This window comes from Myotis myotis, unplaced genomic scaffold, assembly GCF_014108235.1.
Source record: "Myotis myotis isolate mMyoMyo1 unplaced genomic scaffold, mMyoMyo1.p scaffold_m19_p_2, whole genome shotgun sequence".
Lineage (NCBI taxonomy): Eukaryota > Metazoa > Chordata > Mammalia > Chiroptera > Vespertilionidae > Myotis > Myotis myotis.
Genome location: NW_023416324.1, coordinates 210,324,806 through 210,347,551, shown reverse-complemented (window position 1 = coordinate 210,347,551; position 22,746 = coordinate 210,324,806). Strand labels below are relative to the sequence as shown.

At 49.4% G+C, this 22,746-nt stretch overlaps 1 protein-coding gene across 1 annotated transcript; it reads right to left on the bottom strand.

Moving 5' to 3' along the window:
* Positions 1-800: 800 nt before the first annotated feature.
* RSPH1 (radial spoke head component 1) lies at positions 801-13,628 on the bottom strand. The gene is made up of 9 exons (XM_036351492.1): positions 13,512-13,628; positions 12,006-12,119; positions 11,798-11,903; positions 10,167-10,257; positions 9,558-9,693; positions 6,715-6,786; positions 3,040-3,199; positions 2,057-2,212; positions 801-1,005 (listed from the first exon to the last, which is right to left on the bottom strand). Exons 1-9 carry the CDS (start codon positions 13,563-13,565, stop codon positions 953-955), a joined length of 942 nt encoding a protein of 313 aa, XP_036207385.1. The 5' UTR covers positions 13,566-13,628; the 3' UTR covers positions 801-952.
* Between the last annotated feature and the right edge of the window lie 9,118 nt (positions 13,629-22,746).

Below are 22,746 nucleotides of genomic sequence, written 5' to 3'. Positions count from 1 at the left end.
TTTAGAACCAAATTTGGCATATTTTAGATATGAGTCATGTTGGTGAATTTTATAGACTGAATTGTGTGTGTCTCTCATATTCATAAGTTGAAGTCCTAACCTCAGAACAGGCCTATAAAGAGATCATTAAAGTAAAATGAGGTCATTGGGGTGGACTGGTGTCTTTATGAAAAGAGTAGATTAGGCCCTGACCGGTCTGGCTCAGTGGATAGAGCATCAGCCTGCGGACTCAAGGGTCCCAGGTTCGATTCCGGTCAAGGGCATGTACCTTGGTTGCAGGCACATCCCCAGTGGGGAGTGTGCAGGAGGCAGCTGATCAATGTTTCTCTCTCTCCGATGTTTCTAACTCTCTAGCCCTCTCTTTTCCTCTCTGTAAAAAAATCAATAAAATATTTTTTTAAAAAAAAGAGATTAGAACACAGACACACACAGAGGGACAACCATGTGACCTATGATTGTGACGTACAGGTGTGGGGTCAAAGGTCAAACCTCAACCTGAACTGTCCAATGGATGCCTTCTTGAGCACCCATGAGCTCCCTTGGGGGCTCCCAGAAATACGTGTTGTGTTTTATGAGAATCACATGGGCATTCTTATTGTCTGGGTGCTTTCCTAGTGTCTTGAGGGAAAGGAGAGAGGGAATTCAGTCTGTAATCACTGTCCTAGCTCAGCCGGGAGTCCACTCCATCGCCATCTCCTATGGAGGGGCAGGTGTATGGCAATTCTTCATCCTAGGAGAAGACACGCTGACAACCAGGGCAAGGCAACCTGGGAACTCTTAGTTTAAAGAACTGGAAGCACAGGTGATTTCAACAACAAAGGAGAATGAAAATTTTATTTGCAACTGTAAACCATTTTCACAAACAACTAAATACGAACGATCAGTAATGATCGGTGTTGACTCCCCGAGCGCCGGGTGTTGGGCGGCACAGGCCCCTCACTTTGGACCCATCTTAGTCTGGAGGATCGGATTGTCTAGGGTCATCTTCTTCGAAACCCACATTTCCTGGGAAGGAAAGGGAAACATGAGTATTTGATATGAACTTTTTTCTATTTTAAAATTCTTTATTTGCCGAGTCGGCATGTTGGGCTGGATGGTTGTCCATGTGAGGCTGTCCTGTGCATCATAGAACATTTAGCAGCACCCCTGGCCTCCACCCCAGAAGATGCCAGTAGCACTGCCCGCCACCCTGCCCAGCCCTCCAAGTCTAGATGCTGCCAAGTGCCCCGGAGGCTAAAACCTCTGAGCCAAGGCAATGTCCTTCTGTCCAGGCTGCTTCAGGAACCTGAAGTCTCAGACACCCGCTGGTCCTGATGCCATGCCCCACTCTCTCCCAGCCTGGTTCTCGGATCCTCATCCTGCGTATTGCTCACGCCGGACCCCTTCTCCTGCTCCCCCCACCTCGGGTTCTGGGTGGGGAAGGCCTTCCCAGGACCTGAGGGGCAGAAGCTCCTAGATTAATGGTACACTCAAACCCATTTAAAAAGGGCTGGTCCCCGCCTGGCCAGTGTGGCTCAGTGGCTGAGCATTGACCATGCACCAAGAGGTCACCGTTTTGATTCCTGTTCAGGGCACATGCCCGGGTTGGGGGATTCCATCCCAGTAGGGGGCGTGCAGGAGGCAACTGGTCAATATTTATCTCTCATTGATGTTCCTATCTCTCTCTCTCCCTTCCAAGAATCTATTTAAAAATATATATATTTTTTATGATAAAGGACTGGTTCCCCACACTGCCAGCTCCTACCCCTGTGCCCCAGCCCTGCTAAACCACATGACAACACACAGCCAAGCTCTGCATTTCTAGCGGAGGCCTGCTTGCCTGGTATAAACGGAGATTAGCAAAGAGCAGAGAGAGAGCGTCCGCGGGACCTGCTGTCCCTGCCGTCGCAGGAGGTTTGCAGGAGCACCGGGGAAGGAGCAGCAGCCCTGTGGGTCCCACGTGAGTTCACAGAAGGTGCTCAGAGACCTTCTCCCAGCCTGGCCCAGGGTGGGGGTCAAAGGGAAGAGATCTTCCCAGCCTGCCCAGCGTGTGTGACCCCCCAGAGCTCAGGCTCACCCTGCTGGTCTATGTTGTCGAAGCGGAACTCCTCCCGGCCGTACTCGCCCTCCTCCCTGAAGTTATCAGCGTCTTCCTCACCGGGCCTCATGAAATCGGCCTCCCCATCTGAGAGATCCGCTGGGGGCTGGGCCTCCTCCCCAAGCTCTCCCCGGGCTGCGAAGAGACAAAGGAAGACAGCGTCCAGCAGGGCGCAGGCCTGTGCAGGGCGGCCGCTTCCTCCCCTGCTCGGGACCCACCTTCCCTCCCGCACCCAGCTTCTCCCTCAGGGGACCACGCCTCCCCAGGGGACATCACCCATCCCCATCCCCGGTCACAGTGACCGTTCTGGGAGGATGACTATGTCCCCAGGGTTCTGAGGATCAGACTGAGAAAGAAGCTCTCTGTTCCCCGGGGCTCTTGAGTTGACTGGGTGACAATCTGATAAAGTCATTGGGATGAGTCTCCAAGGGGAAGAGAGCAGAGCCTGCCTGTGAGAGGAGAGACCCAGAGCTGCAGCCTGACCCAGCCAAGCCTGAGGCTGGCTCCACCCGCCCTCCCAGCCGTGTGAGCCAATGAACTGTGTTATTTCACTGAGGCCAGCTTGACCCGGCTTCTAATCACTTGCAGTTCTCCAGCATCCCAGGCCGCCTAACTGCCCCTCGGGAAGACCCTTCTTCCGGGAAGGGCTCGTCCCCCAGCTGCTGTCAGCTGGCTTTCCCGAGGCCACGCCCACAGGCAACCATTGACCAAGGTGAGGGGAGAAGTGTTCCAAGGGACTTTAGCGCCAGGGGCTTCCCATGGAGTCAGCCAAGGTGTTCGAGGGCCTGAGCCATGGCTGGACTCTATGCACTCAGTCCTGCTGATTCGGGGCTTGGAGGCCCGGGTCCCAGAGCCTCTCCCTCATAGCCCCATGCACACGGGAGGAGCCAGGAGCCTGGCCACAGGGGCCTATGCAGAGGCTGTGCTCAGCCCGCCTCGCCCCACGCAGGCAGGGGCCGTACCCTCGGCTGCCGGGGTCTCCTCCTGGCCAGGCACATCCGTGGGCGGCGGCTCTTCAGCGAGGGTCGGTGTCCACAAGGCCAACTCTGTGATTTTGATAGCTTTCCATTTTGGAACGGCAGTTATTACCGACTCCTCCTCCTCTTCCTCTTCCACTCTTTCCTATTTGAAGTTTAAAAATGTGAACTTGCCCACATTTGTGTAAACGAGGTAGTGGGGTACTTAGAGGAAGGAGAGAAAGGGCAGGTGTGTCATTGCATTTGAGCATGATCACAGCACCATTCAGAGAGCAGATCAACTGCCGGCTTCCTAGGTACAGTCTACGCGGCTCTGAAAGGCACCGGGATGGGAAACGGAAGGGCAGCGGGACACTGTGCCTACCCGCTCCCTGCTGGAGCCTGGACGCCCGCGGACTCACTCCCCAGCCCTGGAACAGGTAAGATGTGACCAGGCCGAAGTGCGCCTCTCCATGCGCTGCTCAGCTACTTCTTCCTGCTCTAATCCTTCTACATAATACAGCTAACATTGCAGGAAGAACAGGCCTCGCAGCCTGCTAAGACAACCTTGCAATGGTGTCGAAGGGGATAAAGACTGAAGCTCTAGTTTCAAGGATTCTGGAGGGAAAATAAAATTCCAGCGCAGCTACTTCCCATGGCTCAGCCACAGGAGGAAAGCCACGGCATGCCACCACCCCGCGCCACGAAGCACAGGCCTGAAGCCAAATCCACGTGCTTGTCTCCATGGCCAGCATCCACTTTTATTCCATTTTCAGTTTTGTAAACGTTGCTCACAATGAACTAAATTGACGCCATGAGTCATGAAACGGTTGCAACGTGTACTTTGAAAAACATTGTTCCAGGACTGGCGTCGGTAAACTTTTCTAACAACTATCCGGGGCTCTGCTGGCCACCTGGTGTCTGTGGCCACTACGCACCCTGCCGTTGTCACAAAACAGCCTCGGGTGACGGTAAATGAGCAGCGTGGCTGGGCTCCAGAAACCTCATCTACAAAACAGGACGTGGAACCACATGCTCTGAGGGTGAGGATGTAAACGGTGCAGCCACGAAGGAAAACTGGGAGGTTCCTCAAAAAACTAACCATAGAGTCACCTTATGACCCAGCAATGCCGCTCGGAGGTATACATCCAAAAGGACTGAACATAGAGACTCAGGCAGATATTTATGGACCAATGTCTACTGCAGCATTATTCGCAGTAGCCAGGAGGTAGAAGCAACCCACGTGTCTGTCAATGGGTGTTACTCAGCCATTAAAAGGACATTCTGACACCTGTTAGAACATGGCCAAACACTGAAAACACTATACTAAGTGGAAATCCAGACACAAAGGACAAATCCCACTCATATGATCCCACTCATATGAAACATCTAGAACAGGCAAATTCATAGACAGAAGGTAAATCAGAAGTGACAACTGGGGGAGGGGGAGGAAGATATTGTTCAACGGAGACAGAGTTTGGAGATAAAAAGAGTTTCAGAGATGGATGGCAGTAATGGCTGCATGACAGGTGAACGGATTAAATGCCACAGGGGTGTGCACTTACAAATGGTTAAAATCGCAAGTAGTGTATGTATTTTAGCACAATTGAAAAAAAATCAAAACAGGCTGCCACCAGGTTTGGTCCATGGCTGCAGATCACCACCCCTTCGCTAAGGGACTGCATTCCCCTTTGGGAGCCAGAAGTGAAAATGTAGGCTTTTCTGTTTCATCACAGTCTGAGCCTCACCAGAGCACAGTGGTGGCCGTGGACAAAGGTCCTCAAGTCAAGTGTGCTAGTTCACGGAGTTATTCCCGAATGCGGATAGCGGTGGAGGTCTATATCAATGTTCCCCCCCTTAGATGTCCTTCCAACTTGCTTCTCATCATCCTGAAATACTGACTTCTTTTTCTTTTTATTAAATTTATTGGGGTGACATTGGTCAATATGATTATACAGGTCTCAGGTATGAGTTCTTATGTTACAAAATCTGTATATTGCACCGTGTGCCCACCGCCCCAAATCAAACCTCCTCCTGTCACCACAGATTAGGACGCCCTTCCCCACTCAGAAAAAGCTAAGAACCATATGATTTCATTCAACAGTGTGGTGGCTGCCAGAGGGGAAGGGGGTGAAATACTGACTTCTAATTTAACTTTTGCCCCAAGGGCCTACAACTGAAAAATACTTAATAAGATGTGTGTGGGTTTGTTTGTTTTTTATCACTGCACAAGTTAAAACAACTGCTCCATCACCAATAAGACCATGGAGGCTAGATTTGTGACTAGTGGCAGTACAGTAAATAGCAGGTCCTTCAAGGGCCATGTAAGAGGTGTCCAACCGCAGGGAGAGCAAAAGCAGGAAACAGTCGCTGTCGATCGAACAACAAAGCCAGTCAAATGTGTGTTAAATTTGGGGCTGGTGTGGGGGCGACACAGAGACGAACGCGCTGAGTAGTAGAAACGCGTGGGAAGGTGACGTGTCCCGAGGACTTCTGGACACCTTCCTCACACTCAGACTGGACGTCCTGGGAACCAAGAAGACACAATGCTCACGGGTAGTGGGGGGCCTCATTTTTAGCAGCAAAACCAATCATTCCAGCCATTTCCTGTTTTACAGTTAACTGGGAAAATGACCTGGCCAAGGCGGTCACTGAGATTCTGGTCACAGAAAGAAGGTGGACATCATCCCACAGACCTTGGGGAACCACGGGCTGCTTTGGGGCACACAGTGGCTGTGGTGGAGTGATACAAGGGAAGTAGAACACCACAGGGGAAGGAACCAGGAGAAGAGGGGGGCTGAGGGCCTGCCTAGTAGGGGGATGCCCTGGTGGGGTGCCCTGGGTGAGCCTTGGGATTGTGGGGGTGATGGGTGATGCCTGAGGTATTTTATTAAATTTCCTATTATCTACAGGCCTTAGCCAGCCAATAATAGCAGGAATACACACACACACACACACACACACACACACACACACACACATTTAGATGCCTAAGAGTGACAAATTAGCTGGCTAATTTCAAAACGAACCACAGAATATCAATTTAGTATTAATATTAATGTTAAGTATTAGAAAGGAACAAAAAGAGAAAATTGTAAGTGGCGTGAGTCATCCAAATATACCCGAAGCACTGGCTTGTTGCACAATTTGGTGACATCGCCGTGACAGAGTTCAGTGGACCGTTTCTGGGCCCGAGCTGCCCAGAGCCCTCTGGCTGGCTCAGAATTAGCTGGTTTCTCTGCAGGAAACCAGGCCTGGCTTTCAGCAATCACTGTGACATGATCTCGTTGCGTTCTGGCAATGCAGTTCCAGACTAACAGAGGCAAGTGAAGCAGGAACGGGGAAACGGGAAAGGCCCTGAGAGCTGGCACCACTCTCCTCTGCTCCCTCTAGGGCAGCGGTTCTCAACCTGTGGGTCACGACCCCTCTGGTGGTCGAATGACCCTTTCACAGGGGTCGCCTAAGACCATCCTGCATATCAGATATTTACATGACGCTTCATAACAGTAGCAACATGACAGTTATGAAGTAGCAATGACAATAATGTTATGGTTGGGTCAGAACATGAGGAACTGTATTTAAAGGGCCAGGAGGCTGAGAACCACTGCTCTAGGGGGTCGATGTCTCTGGGCAGCTCTCTTGCCCACAAGTGCAGGAGACGACAAATCCCCTGCCACTTACCGCATCTGTGACCCGATACTCCCCGTGCTGCTCACATCCAATGTCAAACACGTACTTCCCGGGGCCCATAGGCTACAAGCAAAGAGAAACCAAGAGGTACTTCACTCTTGAGAGTCAGCACCCAATAGGTAGTCCAAAATGCTTTAGAAATGCTACCCCCATAAAACCTACCCGCATCGTGTGATTGGAGGGAAGTCCAACATAGGTCAAAGAATGTATTTAAGAACTAACGGCTAATGGAATTGCAAAGTACACGGCCTATTTCGTTTGTTTTTAAAAACTTAACTACAGCCCTGACCTGTTTGGCTCAGTGGATAGAGCGTCGGCCTGCGGACTGAAAGGTCCCAGGTTCGATTCCAGTCAAGGGCATGTACCTTGGTTGCGGGCACATCCCCAGTAGGGGGTGTGCAGGAGGCAGCTGATCGATGTTTCTCTCTCATCGATATTTCTAACTCTCTATCCCTCTCCCTTCCTCTCTGTGGAAAATCAATAAAATATTAAAAAAAAAAAAAACTTAACTAGATTTAATCCCTTTATACAAGTAATGCATTTATTATAAAAGTTTTACTAAGTCCGCAGCCACAGGCAAACTAGATAGAGACAGAACTACTAATAACATTTCGATGTAATCTCTGTAACCTTGTTTCTAGGACAGAGGGGTCTTGATTTAAAATCTGATCATAATTACATATCCTGACTGCTACTCTGTTTTTACTAGACATATGGCATGAGTACCTTCCCATCTGTCCGAATGGTCTTCCACAGCACCAGCTGTCAACCTGTATTTTATTTCATCTGAGAGTTATAATCTATTGTACTTATTCACTATTGCCAATATTTGGTCTGCTCACACTTGTCTGCCAGAGGAAACATATTCTGGGCTAAATCACTGTGTACACTTTGGAGAGTTTCCTCTGGGTAAAGTTTCAGAAATAACATTTCTGGACAAAAGTTTGCACAGTATATATACATGAGAATGAGGCTCCCACAGAAGCAAGTAAGAGCCTCTTTGTCCTCAAACCCTTGTTTTTTTCTGGACCTTAACATTTTGCTCTATCTTTACATTTTTAAATATATAAACAAATCATTGTAAGTCATACCTTTTAAGTTATTTAGTAAGGTTGAATATTTTTTTTTAATATTTTGGCCATTTAAATCACATTGATTGATGTGAGTCTTTTATATATTAACTGTTGCACATGTCCTAACCCCATTCATCATATAACTCTTACTAGTAAATTTCCTTTCTAGTATTTTCTAATCTCTAAGGGATTGTTATTTGTAGGGTGCGGCTACAGGGTTAAGCCTCGGACTGACCTGCGGCAGGGCCACAAATAAGTCCCAGTTTGGAGGGCAGAGCCCTCTTAGCATAATTAAGCTTAACCTTATAGTCCTCCCTAGTTCCTTCCTAGGTAGCTAATGGGCTGTGGGAGGTGCAGCCAGTGCTGCCAAAACAAGGTGAAACTCACAAAAACATTGCAACCATGTTCCTTGTTTTGCTTTGACTATGAAATAAAGCCTCGGCTTGGAGGCTGGATCTTTCTGTGTCCTCATCCAGGCATGGGACATCCACCGAGCCCCAGCTGTATTCTCTTTGTCTGTCTTCTTTAATCCTTCACCACCACTCCTCAGGTTCGCCCTCGGCCGTGCTGGCATGGCACGGTTTTTATTAGGCAAAATCTCCTGGCTTTTTGTTTAGAAAGTTTTCCTCATTTTAAAGTTAATAACCTATTTTTTCTCGCAGTGATTTTTGTTTATATTTAAATCTTCATTTCTTCTAGAAAGCGTCTTTATCTATAAGCTGGAGGACAAACTGATTTTCTTTTTCCGCCCAAATGGTTACCAGCACCATTTCTTGACTTCTCCCATGATTTCCTTAGTAATCTGAAATGACATCCTTATCACACATCCTTGCATCTGTCACTAGACTTGCTGCTTCTCTGATCTGTATACCCCCATCCTAATGATTACCCACATGGGCAATGCTGGGAACCACATGGGCAATGTGTGGGTTTGAGGAGAATGTGCTGCTTTGCAAAGACTAACAGGAGAATCTGAAATTAGGGCTTGATCATATGTAAATGAAAACTGAGTTTAAGAGAGTCTGAGGCTACTTCATTGGATCCATTAAGTAATCCCAATGTCAACATCTCACAGCGTTCACTTGCCCAGCAAACTCTTTCTTCAGGGACAGTGTCTGCTCAGCCCCTGATCAGAGCCACAGGAACGCCAGGCTGGTAGGTTCTGAGTCAGTCAGGGTTTCTCTGCACCCCACCAGGGCTCGGACAGAAGGGCAAGCAGAGCCACAAAGTCCTACCACGGAGATGACTGGAGTGAGTACTGCAACCCAAGGTCTGGTGCTCCAAGCGGTTCTCCGGTCCCACAACCACCAGGTGAGGAGGGGCTCATGGTCTTCCTCCCCAGTTCCAGCCCTGCGCCCACCCCCCCTCCCAGGGGAGAGAAAGTCAGAACCCCCACATGCTCAACCACAGAAAACGTTCAGCCGTTCCCGGCAAACGAGGGTCTCACATCTGATTCCCCCATGAGACTGAGCACACACAAGAGGGCAACATGCCCCGTGTTATGGGGACGTGCCCGGCCACTGCTGGGAGAGACTGGGATTTACTGAGATGCAGAGAAACTGGCCAGGCTCCCCGCCCCCCAACTCTGCCCTCTGTGGGTTATCAGGATGCTCAGAGGTAGACACCGTTGCCCTGTTTTCCATATGCGGAGGGATGGAGGGTTTCCCCCGGTTTCCAGTATTTCCCGGGCACACGGATACTCAGGCTGGGGAGAAGGGTACTGCGGATTTCATGGGCAAACATCACTTCCCGCTGACTTACGTTTTTGTTCGAGAACTTGCCCTGGTACCTGTGGTTCAGGTGAATGATCTCGGCTGCGCCCTCCTGCTGTCCGTTCACCCAGGTCCCCACGTACTTGCTGCCGGTCTCTGCGTAGAAATAGGTGCCTTGCCCATGCCTGGGGGAGACAGGGGCACAGAGCCTTTAGATCCGAAGCATGAGAAACCTCCCGGGTGTGTAGGCAGGCCATTCACTGAGGGCCCTAGGCTGACACAGGGTCACGGCCATTGTCTTCTATCTCTGCCCCAGCAGAGCATGGCTCCTGCTCCCTGTGACCACGCATGGGGCGGGCATCGCCTGCCGGACAGCGGGGCCTTCCTGTGGGTCAGCTGGTCCTCACGTGAAGAGCAGTGCTCCTGGGAGGCGAGGCTCAGTCCCCAGAAGGTTCAGGGCCCTGGGGTGCAGGACCCACGTGCTCTCCCCCACGGGTCTGCACCCGCATCATCCAGCAGCCTCGCCTGAAAGCCTGGCAGGGTTTGAACTGCCTGGCAGACTTGGCATGTGAACTTTTGTCATGATTCTGTTTCTTAATAAGACATCGTCATATTCTCATTACATGAATTATCTACAGGACTAAAGAGAGAACCGAACCTTTGGTGGGCGAACCACTCTCCAGTGTAGGTGTCGTTGTTGACATAGTAGTAGACGCCGTGGCCTTGCCTCAGGTCGTCCACCCACTCCCCTGGAAGACACAACACAAAAGCAAGCCCTGTGAGAAGGGAACCCGCCCTTCACCCCTTCACCGCTGTCCCTTTCCACTCAGACTCCCCGCCGGCCCCTGCCTCCCGGCCGGATGGCATAGAGTAGAAAGCTGGCTGAGGGAGGCTGAGTCACACAGTAACTGAGCACGGGGGTGGGCCCGTGTATGTATTGGGGCCACAGTCACGTGTGTGTGTGGCCAGCAGCACAGCAAGGGTTCAAACCAGGGCTTGCCTGCCCTGTTGCCAACGGTGCCAGCACCACACTCCTCTGCCTTGTGTGTGGTTAGGGATCCAGCAACCACGTCAAGGCTCAATCCTGGCCAGGTGCCAGCATTTCACTCCATTCCCCACCTCACCCTCTGGTTCCTAAGAGGTGATGACATCCCACACGTAAGTGGTTACGCAGCCAACATTCACTGGGTGTTCCCCATGCATCAAGCATGATTCTGCGTGTTCCACATGTAGTAATTCCCTGCAAATGAGAAGCCAAGGCACGGAGGGATGAAGTCCCCTGTACAAGGTCACACCGTGTCTTTTGGGGTCACAACTCTTGTGATGAAACTAGGTAACTTCTTCCCAGAAAAGAAGCCCAGAACATAGAATTCTGCACACAGTTTCTGAAGGCTCGTGCCCACTCCCCACTTGTCTCTCTTCCCAGGAGCTTCCTTTATCCCTTGTTGGGATTAGACTAACACTATAGGCACCACCAGATGACAATGGTGCTGGGGCAGCAGTGGGGTTCTTGGAAATAAGGGAGCCAGGATCTTCCTGAGACATAACACTGGCATGTAAAGACCTATCACGGAAATAAGAACACCAGGTCAGCTCAGCCGGCATTGCTCAGTGGTTGACCATCGACCTATAAACAGGGAGGTCAGGGTTCGATTCCTGGTCAGGACACATGCCCAGGTTGTGGGCTCCATCCCCAGTAGGGGGCATGCAGGAGGCAGCTGATGAATGATTCTCTCTCATCATTGTTGTTTCTATCTCTCTCTCCCTCTCCCTTCCTCTCTGAAATCAATTAAAAAAAAAATTTTTTTTTTTTTAAAAAAGAACACTAGTTTAACAAGGCAGAATGCCTCTCTGCCCAGAAGCCCTCAGTGAAGGCACTACCAGGTCTAAACAGGCAGTGTGTTCCTCAGAAGAGAGGTCTACCAGAAATGGAAACAGCAAAAACAACTTCAAAGAGACAAATGCTACCAAGCGTTGGACATCCTGGGTGCACCCACTCCCCAAGGTCTGTGCTTGCCCAGCAGCCTCCCTCTCTGGCATCTGCTTCTCAGGACACAGGCTCACAGCAGAGAATTTGCTGGGCACAGGGACAGTCCCATTTGTCATAATTACAAGGCTTTCTGGTTTCTGCATCAACCCTGTGAACACAGAGCACAGTGTGTGTGTGTTGAGTGACTGACTAATCCAGAGGACTTTAAACTTTCTCATTCTTCTCAGTAGTCACAGAAGAGTTCAATCCCAAAAGCAGACGTCTGCGGCACAAGAAGCTGCTTTGCGAGAACATTTTACCTTCATATCGTGATCCGTCCGGGTATATAAAAATGCCTTGACCATGTTTTTTATTCTTAACGTATTCTCCAGTGTATCGAGCACCATTTTTAAATTTGTAGATGCCCTGAAACACATTGATTATAGGATTCATATCATTCCTGAGTTAAATACTCGCTAGTAGAGCATTAAATATAGAAAACTACCCACGCGAGTCACCGGTTCTGACCTGGCCGTGTCTTTTTCCGTGTTCATAGCTCCCCTCATAGGTGTCCCCATTGGGCAGTCTGGCTCTCCCGTGGCCGTGCCTCTCACCTGCCTCATTTCGTTCCCCTTCATATTCCTGGCAACAACAAGAAAGTCAGCATAATTACAGCTGCCACCGTTTGAGTGCCAGCCATGTGCTAAGCACTTTATAAATAGTATCCCACTGAATCCTCCCAGTCCTCGGAAGGGCAGCTAACCATACCTGGGCACTAAAAAGTTACAAACCTGCCTGGCTGTTTTGGCTCAGTGGATAGAGCATTGGCCTGCGGACTGAAGGGTTCTGAGTTTGATTCCGGTCAAGGGCACAGACAAGGGTTGCAGACTCCATCCCAGTAGGGGGTGTGCAGGAGGCAGCCAATCAATGATTCTCATCATTGACGCCTCTCTCTCTCTCTCTCTCTCTCTCTCTCTCTCTCTCTCTCTCTCTCTCTCTCACCCTTCCTCTCTGAAATCAACTTTTAGAAAAAAGTTACAAATCCAGTGGGGACATTTGAGGAGAGAACTAGACAGCTGACTGGGCAGGTGTTGTAGGTTGGGTTCCCTCAGAAGCAGACCCTGAGCAAGTGGATTTTTTTAAGTGCTCCAGGGAGAAACCAGGAAGGGGTAACAGATACGGCAGAGGAGGCCACCAAGCACGGCTCATGTCAGTGATGTCCCGGACTCCGCCGCAGCACACAGGGGATTCTGGAGTGCAAATCACTGCAGCTTGCCCTGGTTTTCAGCACCAGCTGCTGGCTGCCTAGGGTTGGGCTCCTGGCACTTCTAGCTTCCAGGTGGCTCCAGTGCATGGAGGGGCTCATGCAGCAGTAAAGCAAGTAGGAGCTGGGAGATGGAGGTACAGAGCTAGCTAAAAGGTATGGTAGCCACAGAAGAGGCGCTAGGTTTTTCTGTTAATTGGAAACTATTTCAACCCTGTGCCCTGCGCACACACAGGGGTCAAGGCTAGGAAATGGCCTCCCTCTGGCTTAGAGAGGTTAATCTCCCAACATATGCTCACACAGAGCCCGCTCACCTCACTGTTTGTGCGTGCCTTACCTCCTATTGCCTGAATCAAGGAACAATTCCAATGGCCTGGGTCAGGCCCACAAGAGTGAAGAAAGCACAGGTGATTCTAGACCTAACTGGTGAGGTAATGGCAGGGAGGAGGATGCTTGGGCCTTTGACTTGGAAATCTTTGCCTTTAACGGGAGGAGGGTTGGGGAGGGGGACAGAGCGAGAGGGATGTGGCCAGCAGACGTCATGACGTTTCCCCTTTCACCACCGACTTCCAAGACGCAGCGCCCACTGTGGCCCGCGTGCTCATCGTCCCTGGCTGGGCCTCCCGGAGCAGGGGGCGGGGGCGGGGGCGGGAGTCGGGGGGCCGTAACTTGCCTCCAGATCTCCCTATTGTGCCAACGCGACCTGGCCTCCGGGGGTCCGCCTGCCTCCGCGCACCCCGGGAAGCCCTTCCCTCTGCCGGAGCTCTCACCCCAAGATCAGTTTCTCCCTCCTCCTCCAACTCCTCCGAGCCCAGGTCCGACATGGCCTCGCCTCAACCTAGATCCCCGCCTCCGCCGCCGCCGCCGGCGCCACTCTAGTCCGTAAGTACCACCACCGCGTCCCCCGTCGCCATAGAGACGCGTCCAGCCCCGCCTCCCTCCCGGAGCGGGCGGAGGGATGGGACGGCTCCTGGAGGAGCCACCCGCAACCCTCGGGTGCTGTCATAGCAACGGGACACATCGGCCAATCGCCGCCCGGGACGATAGGGGAGGCGGGGCCTGGGGCGGACTCGGTACCCGCCCGCTGTCCAACCCTATGCCACGTGGCTGACCCAGGAATCCCTGTTTTCGGGCTGCTGGGTGATGCTGCAACGCGGAGCCACCCTGAGTCCGGCCCCTAAAGAGAAGGGGCGCAGGAGGCGCTTGGGGCCACCTCCAGAGAGGGCCTCACCCTGCCGGGTGTTGGCAGTGGCCCTTCCGACCCGCTCCTCGGTGTCTGGGGCACCTGCGGACTTGCCGCTCCACCCCGCCTTTCCGGGCTCGTCCCGCCCTGCGGTGCTGGCGGCCCTCAGAGCTGTGTCCTCTGAGGTCGTTCGCCGTGTTCGTAAGCATCTCTGACTCGGAGGCAGCTCTGACCTCTTAGCAGATGCACGTCCACGTGCACACACGCCCAGGCGCTCGCACGGACTTACACAACTTCCACTCCTCTTCCCGTCACCTGACGCCGCCTGCGCAGGCCCCTCTTGATCTCTTTCCCAATTCCCGGTCACCACGGATCCAGGCCGTCTATGCACCCTATAATCTCCAGCAGTAGCCCCCAGCCTCTGGCCCTCTCAGCACCCACGCTCCTCCTCAACCCAGCAACCCAAATGCGGACCAATCTCACAGGCTGGAATTCAGTATCTCCATGTTCAAGGCCAAGCCATCTTCTTAGCCTCAGGGCCCGCCAACCCCTCCCTGTATTTACCTGCTTCATACAAAACCAAACCACAGGCAGTTCCCCCAGATACATCCTTCACGCCCACTTCTATGCCTTTGCCTGTGCCATGCCCTCTCCCTGGTATGCCTTCCTTCCCCCAGCTCTATCCATTAACAAGCATAGCCATTCTTCAGACTAACTACGGGGCCACTTCCCCCCAAAATCTCCAAATTCATATGGGAACTCCGTGGGGGGAGGGGGGGGCGGAGGAGGAGGTATGGGACTTGGAGAAAGAGGAAGGACTTCAACTCTATGTATCATCTATCTGTCCATCATCCATCCATCATCTATTTTAAAGGTCTGAGTGTGACAAAATGCAATATCACTTCTATGTGATGTGTGTATTCATATGTATTAAGCATATTTCTCTGTATTTTAATTTTTTACTTTAAATATGTGAAAACTCCTTCCTGCAGCTTCTATAGATACTTCTAGTTAGATGCGCTTACTCTCTCTCTCTCTCTTAACTCCCATAGTACCTCAAATCATCTTTATCACACACAAGACAAGTTCTGTCTCATATAATAGTCATCTGTGTGGTTATCTCATTTCTGGATACTCAGAAGCCATGCCACCCTTATATGTGTCTCCCCGTGCACCTAGAGAAGTGTTTTCACGCAGTAGATGCTCAACCACGCCAGTGAAATATGGCCGAGGTGGGGTTTTTTTTTTTTAAAAAAAAATATATGTTTTTATTGATTTCAGAGAGAGTAAGGGAAAGGGAGAGAGAGATAGAAACATCCATGATGCGAGAGAATTATTAATCAGCTGCCTCCTACACACCCTCTACTGGGGGTTTAGCCTGAAACCTCGGCATGTGCCCTGACAGAATATCGAACCTCCACCCCCTGGTTCATGGGTCAAGGCTCATCCACTGAGCCACACCAGCCGTGGTTGAGGTTTCTGTTTGTTTTGCTTTTAATTTGTTTTACTTAAAAGAATCTTCTTGTATGTGGAAATACACAAGACTATTAAAATGAGAACAATCGATGACTATTTACTCAGAGCTTGCTCTAGCAAGGGAGTAAGCCATTATCATTTGCATTTGGCAGACTCCAAGGTAGGCAGAGATGTGGGAACACTTTATAGGAGAAAAAGGGGAAGGCTTGGGTGTGCCCTGATTGGAGGTTGTTGATGTTGGGCATCAGCAGGAAAGCCAGGTAGAAGTAGGGAGTCCTATGTGATGGGTTAGTGTGCAAATTCAACTTTCTGTCACTGGTCCTAAGTTGTAAGTGCAGGAACAAAATGAGATAAACTCTCCGTCATGAGATAAACTCTCCGTCATTAATCAAGTCCTGGCCCCTTGAGGTCAATTGTTACAGGGTTACTGTTTGTTCCTGGATCAGCTGGTAGAGATAGCAACCGGATTTCCTACAGGTCTGACTTACAGCAGCTGACACTGTGGAATGTTCACTGCAGATAATGGGTTGGTTTCCAGGGCTGGTTGCTGCAGGTTTGGGGTCAGAGTTCTATGTTTATATATGGTCTGCCCAGTGTACATTTGCATATCCAATTTCTAGTGTGTTTTTGCAAATTACACAAATAAGTGTTTCATCTTAAATCTAAATATTGTATGGTGCTCTTAGTTGCTTTTGAAATTAAAACCTTCCACAATAATCATAAGCCAATGATTTTATTTCTTTAAATCTAATATTCAAGTCTTAAAAATAATTTATCAAAATGGAAGAAAGAGGTCTTGAAGTCATTGTCGTCTGAGAAAAACATTGCTCACCTTCAGCCAGAATGCCCAAACTCTGGGATCCCAGGGCTTATTAGATTTGGTCACCTCAGGCAACTGATGAGAAGCAAAGTTTGCCACCCCAAAATATACCTTGTTGGAATATTGATTATTTTAAGCTGGTTGTTTTTATGAAATAAAAGACTCGGGAAGAATCTCTGACCCTCCCCCTTACCTGCTCAAAGAAATTCACATAGAAAAACCTGCTTAAACAAAGAGAGCCTCACCTTAGCATCATAGTATGAATTAAGTGTGATAGGCAGACAGGAACCTAGCACAGTCTGTTAGACTCCCCTCTGTGTCCCACTGTTTCCGGGTGGCCCGGATGAATTTGTGTACCAAAGGTTTGCTCCTCCTCTTCTACCTGTGCGTTGCCTACTCTCAGGTCCTATATTCTTAAGAAACCCCGCATGTACTTATGTAACAAATTTGATTATTTTTCTCCTGTTGATCTGTCTCACATTAATTTGATTATTAGACCAGCCTGAAGAACTTGGGTAAAGAAAAAATTATTTTTCTTCTCCCTCAAAACTTGTACGCCTAGCCTCAGTTTCCTATTGTGTAAACTGGGTAGAATAAACCTTACCAATCTCAAAGAGCTTCCATGGGGATCAAAGATGATATTTTATTAACGTATTGTTAGTTATTATAATAACCACATAATGCTAATAATAAAGAAATCACAAACCATTAATACAAAGGTCCCCTCCCACCCACCCCAGGGTGTGGTGTTTGCTGTTGCTGTGGGGGAAAAGGGGAGGAATGGCTGAGTAAACATAGAGTCTGATCCTGCTGGCAGCATTATGGATGCCAAATCCACAGATGAATAATCCGCAGATCTTTCTGAACACACAAACCATGCAGACCTTTCCCTCAGAAACAATGAAATAATGGAAGGTGCAATCTTAACCAAATCTCAGGCCCAAACACATGGCTTAGTGAAAAAAAAGAAACATTTACAAGCAAATTAACACACAAGACCTTACAATTATATTGTTAATTAGTTGCAAAGATGAAAAGATTATAAACAACTAAAATAACAGTTTTTTTGTGGGGATGGGGGCGTGAGGAGTTTGGAATAATAGGTCATTATTTTCTTCTTTAAACATGGCAGTTGCCACGTTTATTACAATTGAGCATGTCTTTAAAATAAAAACATCAAAAATATTTTAAGTGTTAGAAATCTGGAATGGTAATCAAGAATATACAAATAAATGTTAGTTTTTTGCATATAAAAATAATTATCAGAAATTTAACTTTCAAATTTTTTCTAACAATGACAGTAACTGTTTGCTAAGTTCTGACTGTGCTGGTAAGTTTTAAGAGTTTTGTATGAATTATCTCACTAAATCCTCATGGGCATTTCCCCATTGCACAGCTAAGGAAAGGCAACCTCAGGGAAATAAAATTATTGCTCAAGATTATTCAGCTAGTGGGCCTCAAACCAAGTATTCTGACTTAAGAGCCATTACTGTCCATCCCTACCCTCTCCTGCCTCCCAGACCTCCGATTTAGATGAATCACTGGTTTTCTGGGAGTGGCCTTAAACCACTTAGGAAGCGGAGAAGCACGGCTCAATAAGTCTTTACTTAGACTGAAAGAAAAACAAAGTGGCTGAAGCAAACCCTGTTCTGGATCACATCATTAGCAGCTGGGTGCCTAGCCACAGTGCTGGTAACCCTAAAATTCACAATTCGATTTATGTCCCACGCATGCAAACTGGTCAGAGTTTCTCCCCCCAAAAAATCTTCCAATACAGTAGTTTCACTGCACTCCAGGTTTAGCAATTGTCCAAATAAGGCAAGACGGAATACACAACAGGATGCCGCTCAGCCCCCAGCAGCAGCCACTGGACAAAACCCAAACTCCTCCTTCCAGAAACAGGCTGCTCCCTGCGCAGGTCAGGCACAGCCGCACCTGCTCTCTTCCCTGGAGCCTGGGGAGTCCCGGGGAGAGCAGTTGATTTCTGGTACCCCACACCCCCCGACCCCCTATCCCCTGGGTGTCTCAGAAGTGCTGGGTGATCATCGAAGCAGCTCGTTCCAACGCTGGAGGCCTCAAAAGGCGCTTAACTCAGCTCCCTCCTCCCTAACGGGGAATGCGGGGCACATGCGGAAGGGCATCCTTTGCTACCTCTTAGAAACCTTGTCGGGGAGACACTTCCCATAATCCACCGGCAGGGGTCTCCCAGCCAATATTTCCCATCATTCACCAGGACGGGCTGGGCTTCCCATCATTCACCAGGATGGGCTTCCCATCATTCACTAGGACGGGCTTCCCATCATGCCCCACGAGGGATTTCCCATCATGCCCCACGAGGGATTTCCCATCATGCCCAGCAGGGCACTGGCACAGAGGCAGCCCTTCGTGGAGAAGGGCCGGTCCTGGCAGCAGGGCCTCAGGTGAGTGGAGAGGAAGCTGCCCGCGGTTCCTCCTCGGCGCTCCCTCTCCCGGGGAGAAGTTACCTTCCTGCCCTTCTCACACAGAAATGAGAGAAGCCGCCTCTCTCTACCGAGCTCCCCGCCAAGTCCGAAAGAAGAGTAAAGCAAGCCCGGTCCTGGCGGTCCTGGCGGGCCGTGGCCCTCCCCGCCGAGGCCCTGGTGAGCGGTCCTTCTGCTTCCGCATGGCACTGCCCCGGGGGAGACCCTGTCCTGGAAGCCTTCCCGGGTCCCCTTCCTCTGCCACACCTTCCTGACCCACTCCTGGCGGCCTGGCAGTTGCCATGACAACTGGCTGCCCAGGACAACCCAGAGAAAAGGCCTTAGGAACGGAGGGGAACCAGAAGAATGCAAACAGGGTGTTTTGTTTTTTATTTAAGCGTCTAGCTACCGCCCAGATAAAAAGCAGGGACTTTCAACAAAATGAATTCAGGCCCCTCTTAGCTATGGAAATGTGAGGCTATTAAAATATTTGTGTTGCAAGGTTGACTATTATGTACATGCACATATATAGACGTACACATATAGACATAGGTGTGTATATAGGTAGATATCAAAAAGACAGGAATCGCAACTTCTCTTTTTAAAATGTTCTTATGGCATTTGGTGGGTAGGCGTCAGACCTGGGGTCGTAACCCTAGCTGTTTGCTTCTTTCTGAAGCCAAGTCACCCATCGGTAACATGGAGACAGTAGCGAACTGCCCCCTTGGGGCTGCTGCGAGGTCTAAATAAGATGTTTATAATGAGCTTAGCACAGTGCCCAGCACACAGTAAAGCACTTAGCGGATGCTAGCTGTTATTTTACCAATTATACTGTTGTCACTCAGAGAGTAGGCTAAGCACCTTTTGTCTATCAGTCAGTCTTTGGGGGACTTTTGACTCATTTTCAATCATGATTCTTCCTGACCAGGATCACACTGCTAAAGATGGTTCCGTCAGTACCTGTTAATGTCCACCAGAAGCTAGTCCGTGGTGAACAGATTATGCTTACTGCATAAGCGTTAGCACCAATATACAGGAGGGTGGGGAGAGACTGGAGTTTCTAAAAAAATACATCAACGTTCAGATTCTTAAGTGCTAGTATTTCAAGTGTTTGAGGTTCTGTCTCTTGTAAAAATAGCAACCAACAAGGAGGAAATAAACAGATACATCTACACCTTGCGATATTGAAGATGCTGTCATCAAGAGAGGAACGCAAATTGTTTTCCGCCCAGAAAGCAGGATTATTCAGCAATGCACCGCAACCAGGGGGGCAGCCGGGTTAGTGGAGTCAGCCGGGGTGGAGATGGGCTGTCAGGAAATCCGCAGACTGGAAGTTCATGTTGGGCAGCAGCTCAAGGGTAGTGAGTCATGGCTGCTCCCCTCCCCCACCACGTAGCACAGTGCCCAGCATATAGTAAGTGCTCAATCCACATACGCTTCTCACATTGAATGTTAGATCTGTTTTGCCACACAGCTGTACTTTATCAACACTTGGGAAAGAAGGGGGGAAAAGCCAAGTACATCCGTTTTTAACTCTTTTTATTATCTTTTTTTTATTCTTCTTAAATCAGATTCCATTTTCCAGGGGCTCTCTCAATATAGCAGTTAAATAACTACAGCTGGATGTGCTGTGTCCCTAGGTCATAAGGGCATACTTGGGGGTGGAAGTGGGAGGAGGCTATGAGGAAATGAGAGAAAAAATTACAGACCCGTTTGTGGCAAATTCTGTTAAAAAAAGATTAGCCAAACCGTGATACCTTGTGGCTACATGTTAGTTCCTCATTCTAAAATGGATGCCCCTCTTCCCTACTAGTGGATGTGGAAGGTTGGATCTACTTTTTATATTATAGATGGCCTTGCTCTGGCCAGTGGTGGTGGTGGGAGACCCCATGGTACAAGGGGCTGCACCTTCCAGGGCCTAAGGATGGGTCAGGTTCTCCGGGGAAGGGACAGGAGGAGGCTGCAAGCTGAGGGACATGTACACTCTTCTCTCAGAATAAGGCCCCTGCCCACCCTGCAGCAAGGTCCTGAGGATCAAATAAGATAATGCGGGTAAAAAGGCTCTGGAAAAACCAGGTGCTCCATAACTGTAATGTGTATATTTAACTCGGGTTTTTAAGTCATTGATTATGTAATATTTGATGCATACAGAAGAATACACGTTCACTTCTGTCAGTAATGTAGCAAAGTAATGCGATGGAACACCTGTGCAAACCGCTCCCCAAATTAAGGAATGAATGAACAGAATCACTGTGGACATCTGAGGGCATAGGTCCCTGTCCACATCTCACATCCAGCTCTGGAGTTCAGTTATATACATTGAAGAATTACGGGGCCACTGGGGTGGAGCATTAAAACTAAATACATACTATCTACCCCATTGCCTCCTAGAATGGCCCAGCCCCAACTCTCTCCAGCACAGTGACCCCGCTGCTCCCTCGCCTGCTGTAAGTAACTTTTCTTCTTCGCTAATGTGATGGGCAGAGCAGCGTCTCATGGTGCCTTTACTTTCTCTTCCTTGGTCATTTGTGAGGGTAAGCCCCTTCCCCCAAAAGGTTATTTTTCATCTACATTAACTATTGTCAATTATTCAGATCCGTTTTCTACAGGATGCCCTCATCTGTCTGAGTGGTTGTCCCTTCTTCCTGAAATGTGATTCCCATGTTTCTCTACCTTCAGCTCTACTACCTTACCCAGATGTAACCTCCTTGGGGACACCTTTCCTTGTTGCCTCAAGCCCCTTCAGACCATTGCTGTGCTGCTTCTGCCCCTGCACAGCTGTGATATGTTTCCAGGTCGGTTCCCCCCCTCCCTCCCGTCCCGCCCGCAGGGCCTTGACCCTCCCACCCCCCACCCCCAGTCTAGCACAGAGCCTGACATAGTCCAGGCTCAGATTATTAAAATTACTAAATGCCGTTGGCAAATTGGGAAAGTACTGGTACAGTAAAAGATAAAGAAGAAAGTGGATCAATAGCCTCACCTCCCAGAGATGGCCACTGTGGGCCTTCTGGTGTGAATCCTTCTAAACCAGCGGTTCTCAACCTGTGGGTCGTGACCCCTTTGGGGGTCAAATGAGCCTTTCACAGGGGTCGCCTAAGACCATCGGAAAACACATATATAATTACATACTGTTTTTGTGATTAATCACTATGCTTTAATTATGTAACAGTGAAATTGGGGGTCACCACAACATGAGGAACTGTATTAAAGGGTCGTGGCATTAGGAAGGTTGAGAACCGCTGTTCTAAACATTTTAAATGCATACCTATTTGCATTTATTTGCCATGATCTCAGACCATTATGTGGTGAAGATGTCAAAACTTCTTCAAAAGTGTTTTACAAGACAAAAGTAATATTTCACTTTAAGGATAGTTGACTCAAGGTTCTACGAAAGGATGAATGGACATGTTTAATACAAGTGTGAAGGAGGAAGGGGTGGTACTTGAGCATATTGTGTGCCATTACTTTATTAAGAAAATACCGTTTCAGGTGTCTCTTCTGGGTACCTACTCTGGGACCATCGCCAGAAGCCCTTTGTCAGCCCTTGTCTGTCTGTCTTTCTCTCCTCCCCAGAAGGATCTGGCTCCTAGGCCAAGCCTCTGGGCAGTCATGGACCAAGTACGGTGGTCAGGGCTACTGGATGAATCATTTCCCTCCCCTCTCCCGAGGCGAGAGCCAGGCAGAGTTAAACCAGGCCAGCGGTGTCGGGTGTCCTAGGACTGGCCCGCGCCATCTGCACGCTGAGGCCTGGCACTGAGAAGGGCCGGGCCGGGACCCACTCTGGGCCACGCTAGGCCCCTGGCAACCGCCTCCGGGCAGAGTGGGAGCTCCTGGGCTTAGTGTTGTTTATTTAGGGCACTGGGCACAGGGTCTCCATGCAGGGGCCCTAAACGTGTCCTGTTGAACAAGAATGGAAATGTAAAAATATGCATTTATTAAATAAGCAGAATCAGTTAGGAGAAAGTAATCTCACTTCACTGGTTCATTCCTTGGATTTGTTCCCTTAGTACAGTCAAAAGGTCGTTTGATTCATAAAAATTACAGTATTCAATAAATGCATATTTTTTCCTAAAAGAGTTTTAAAATCA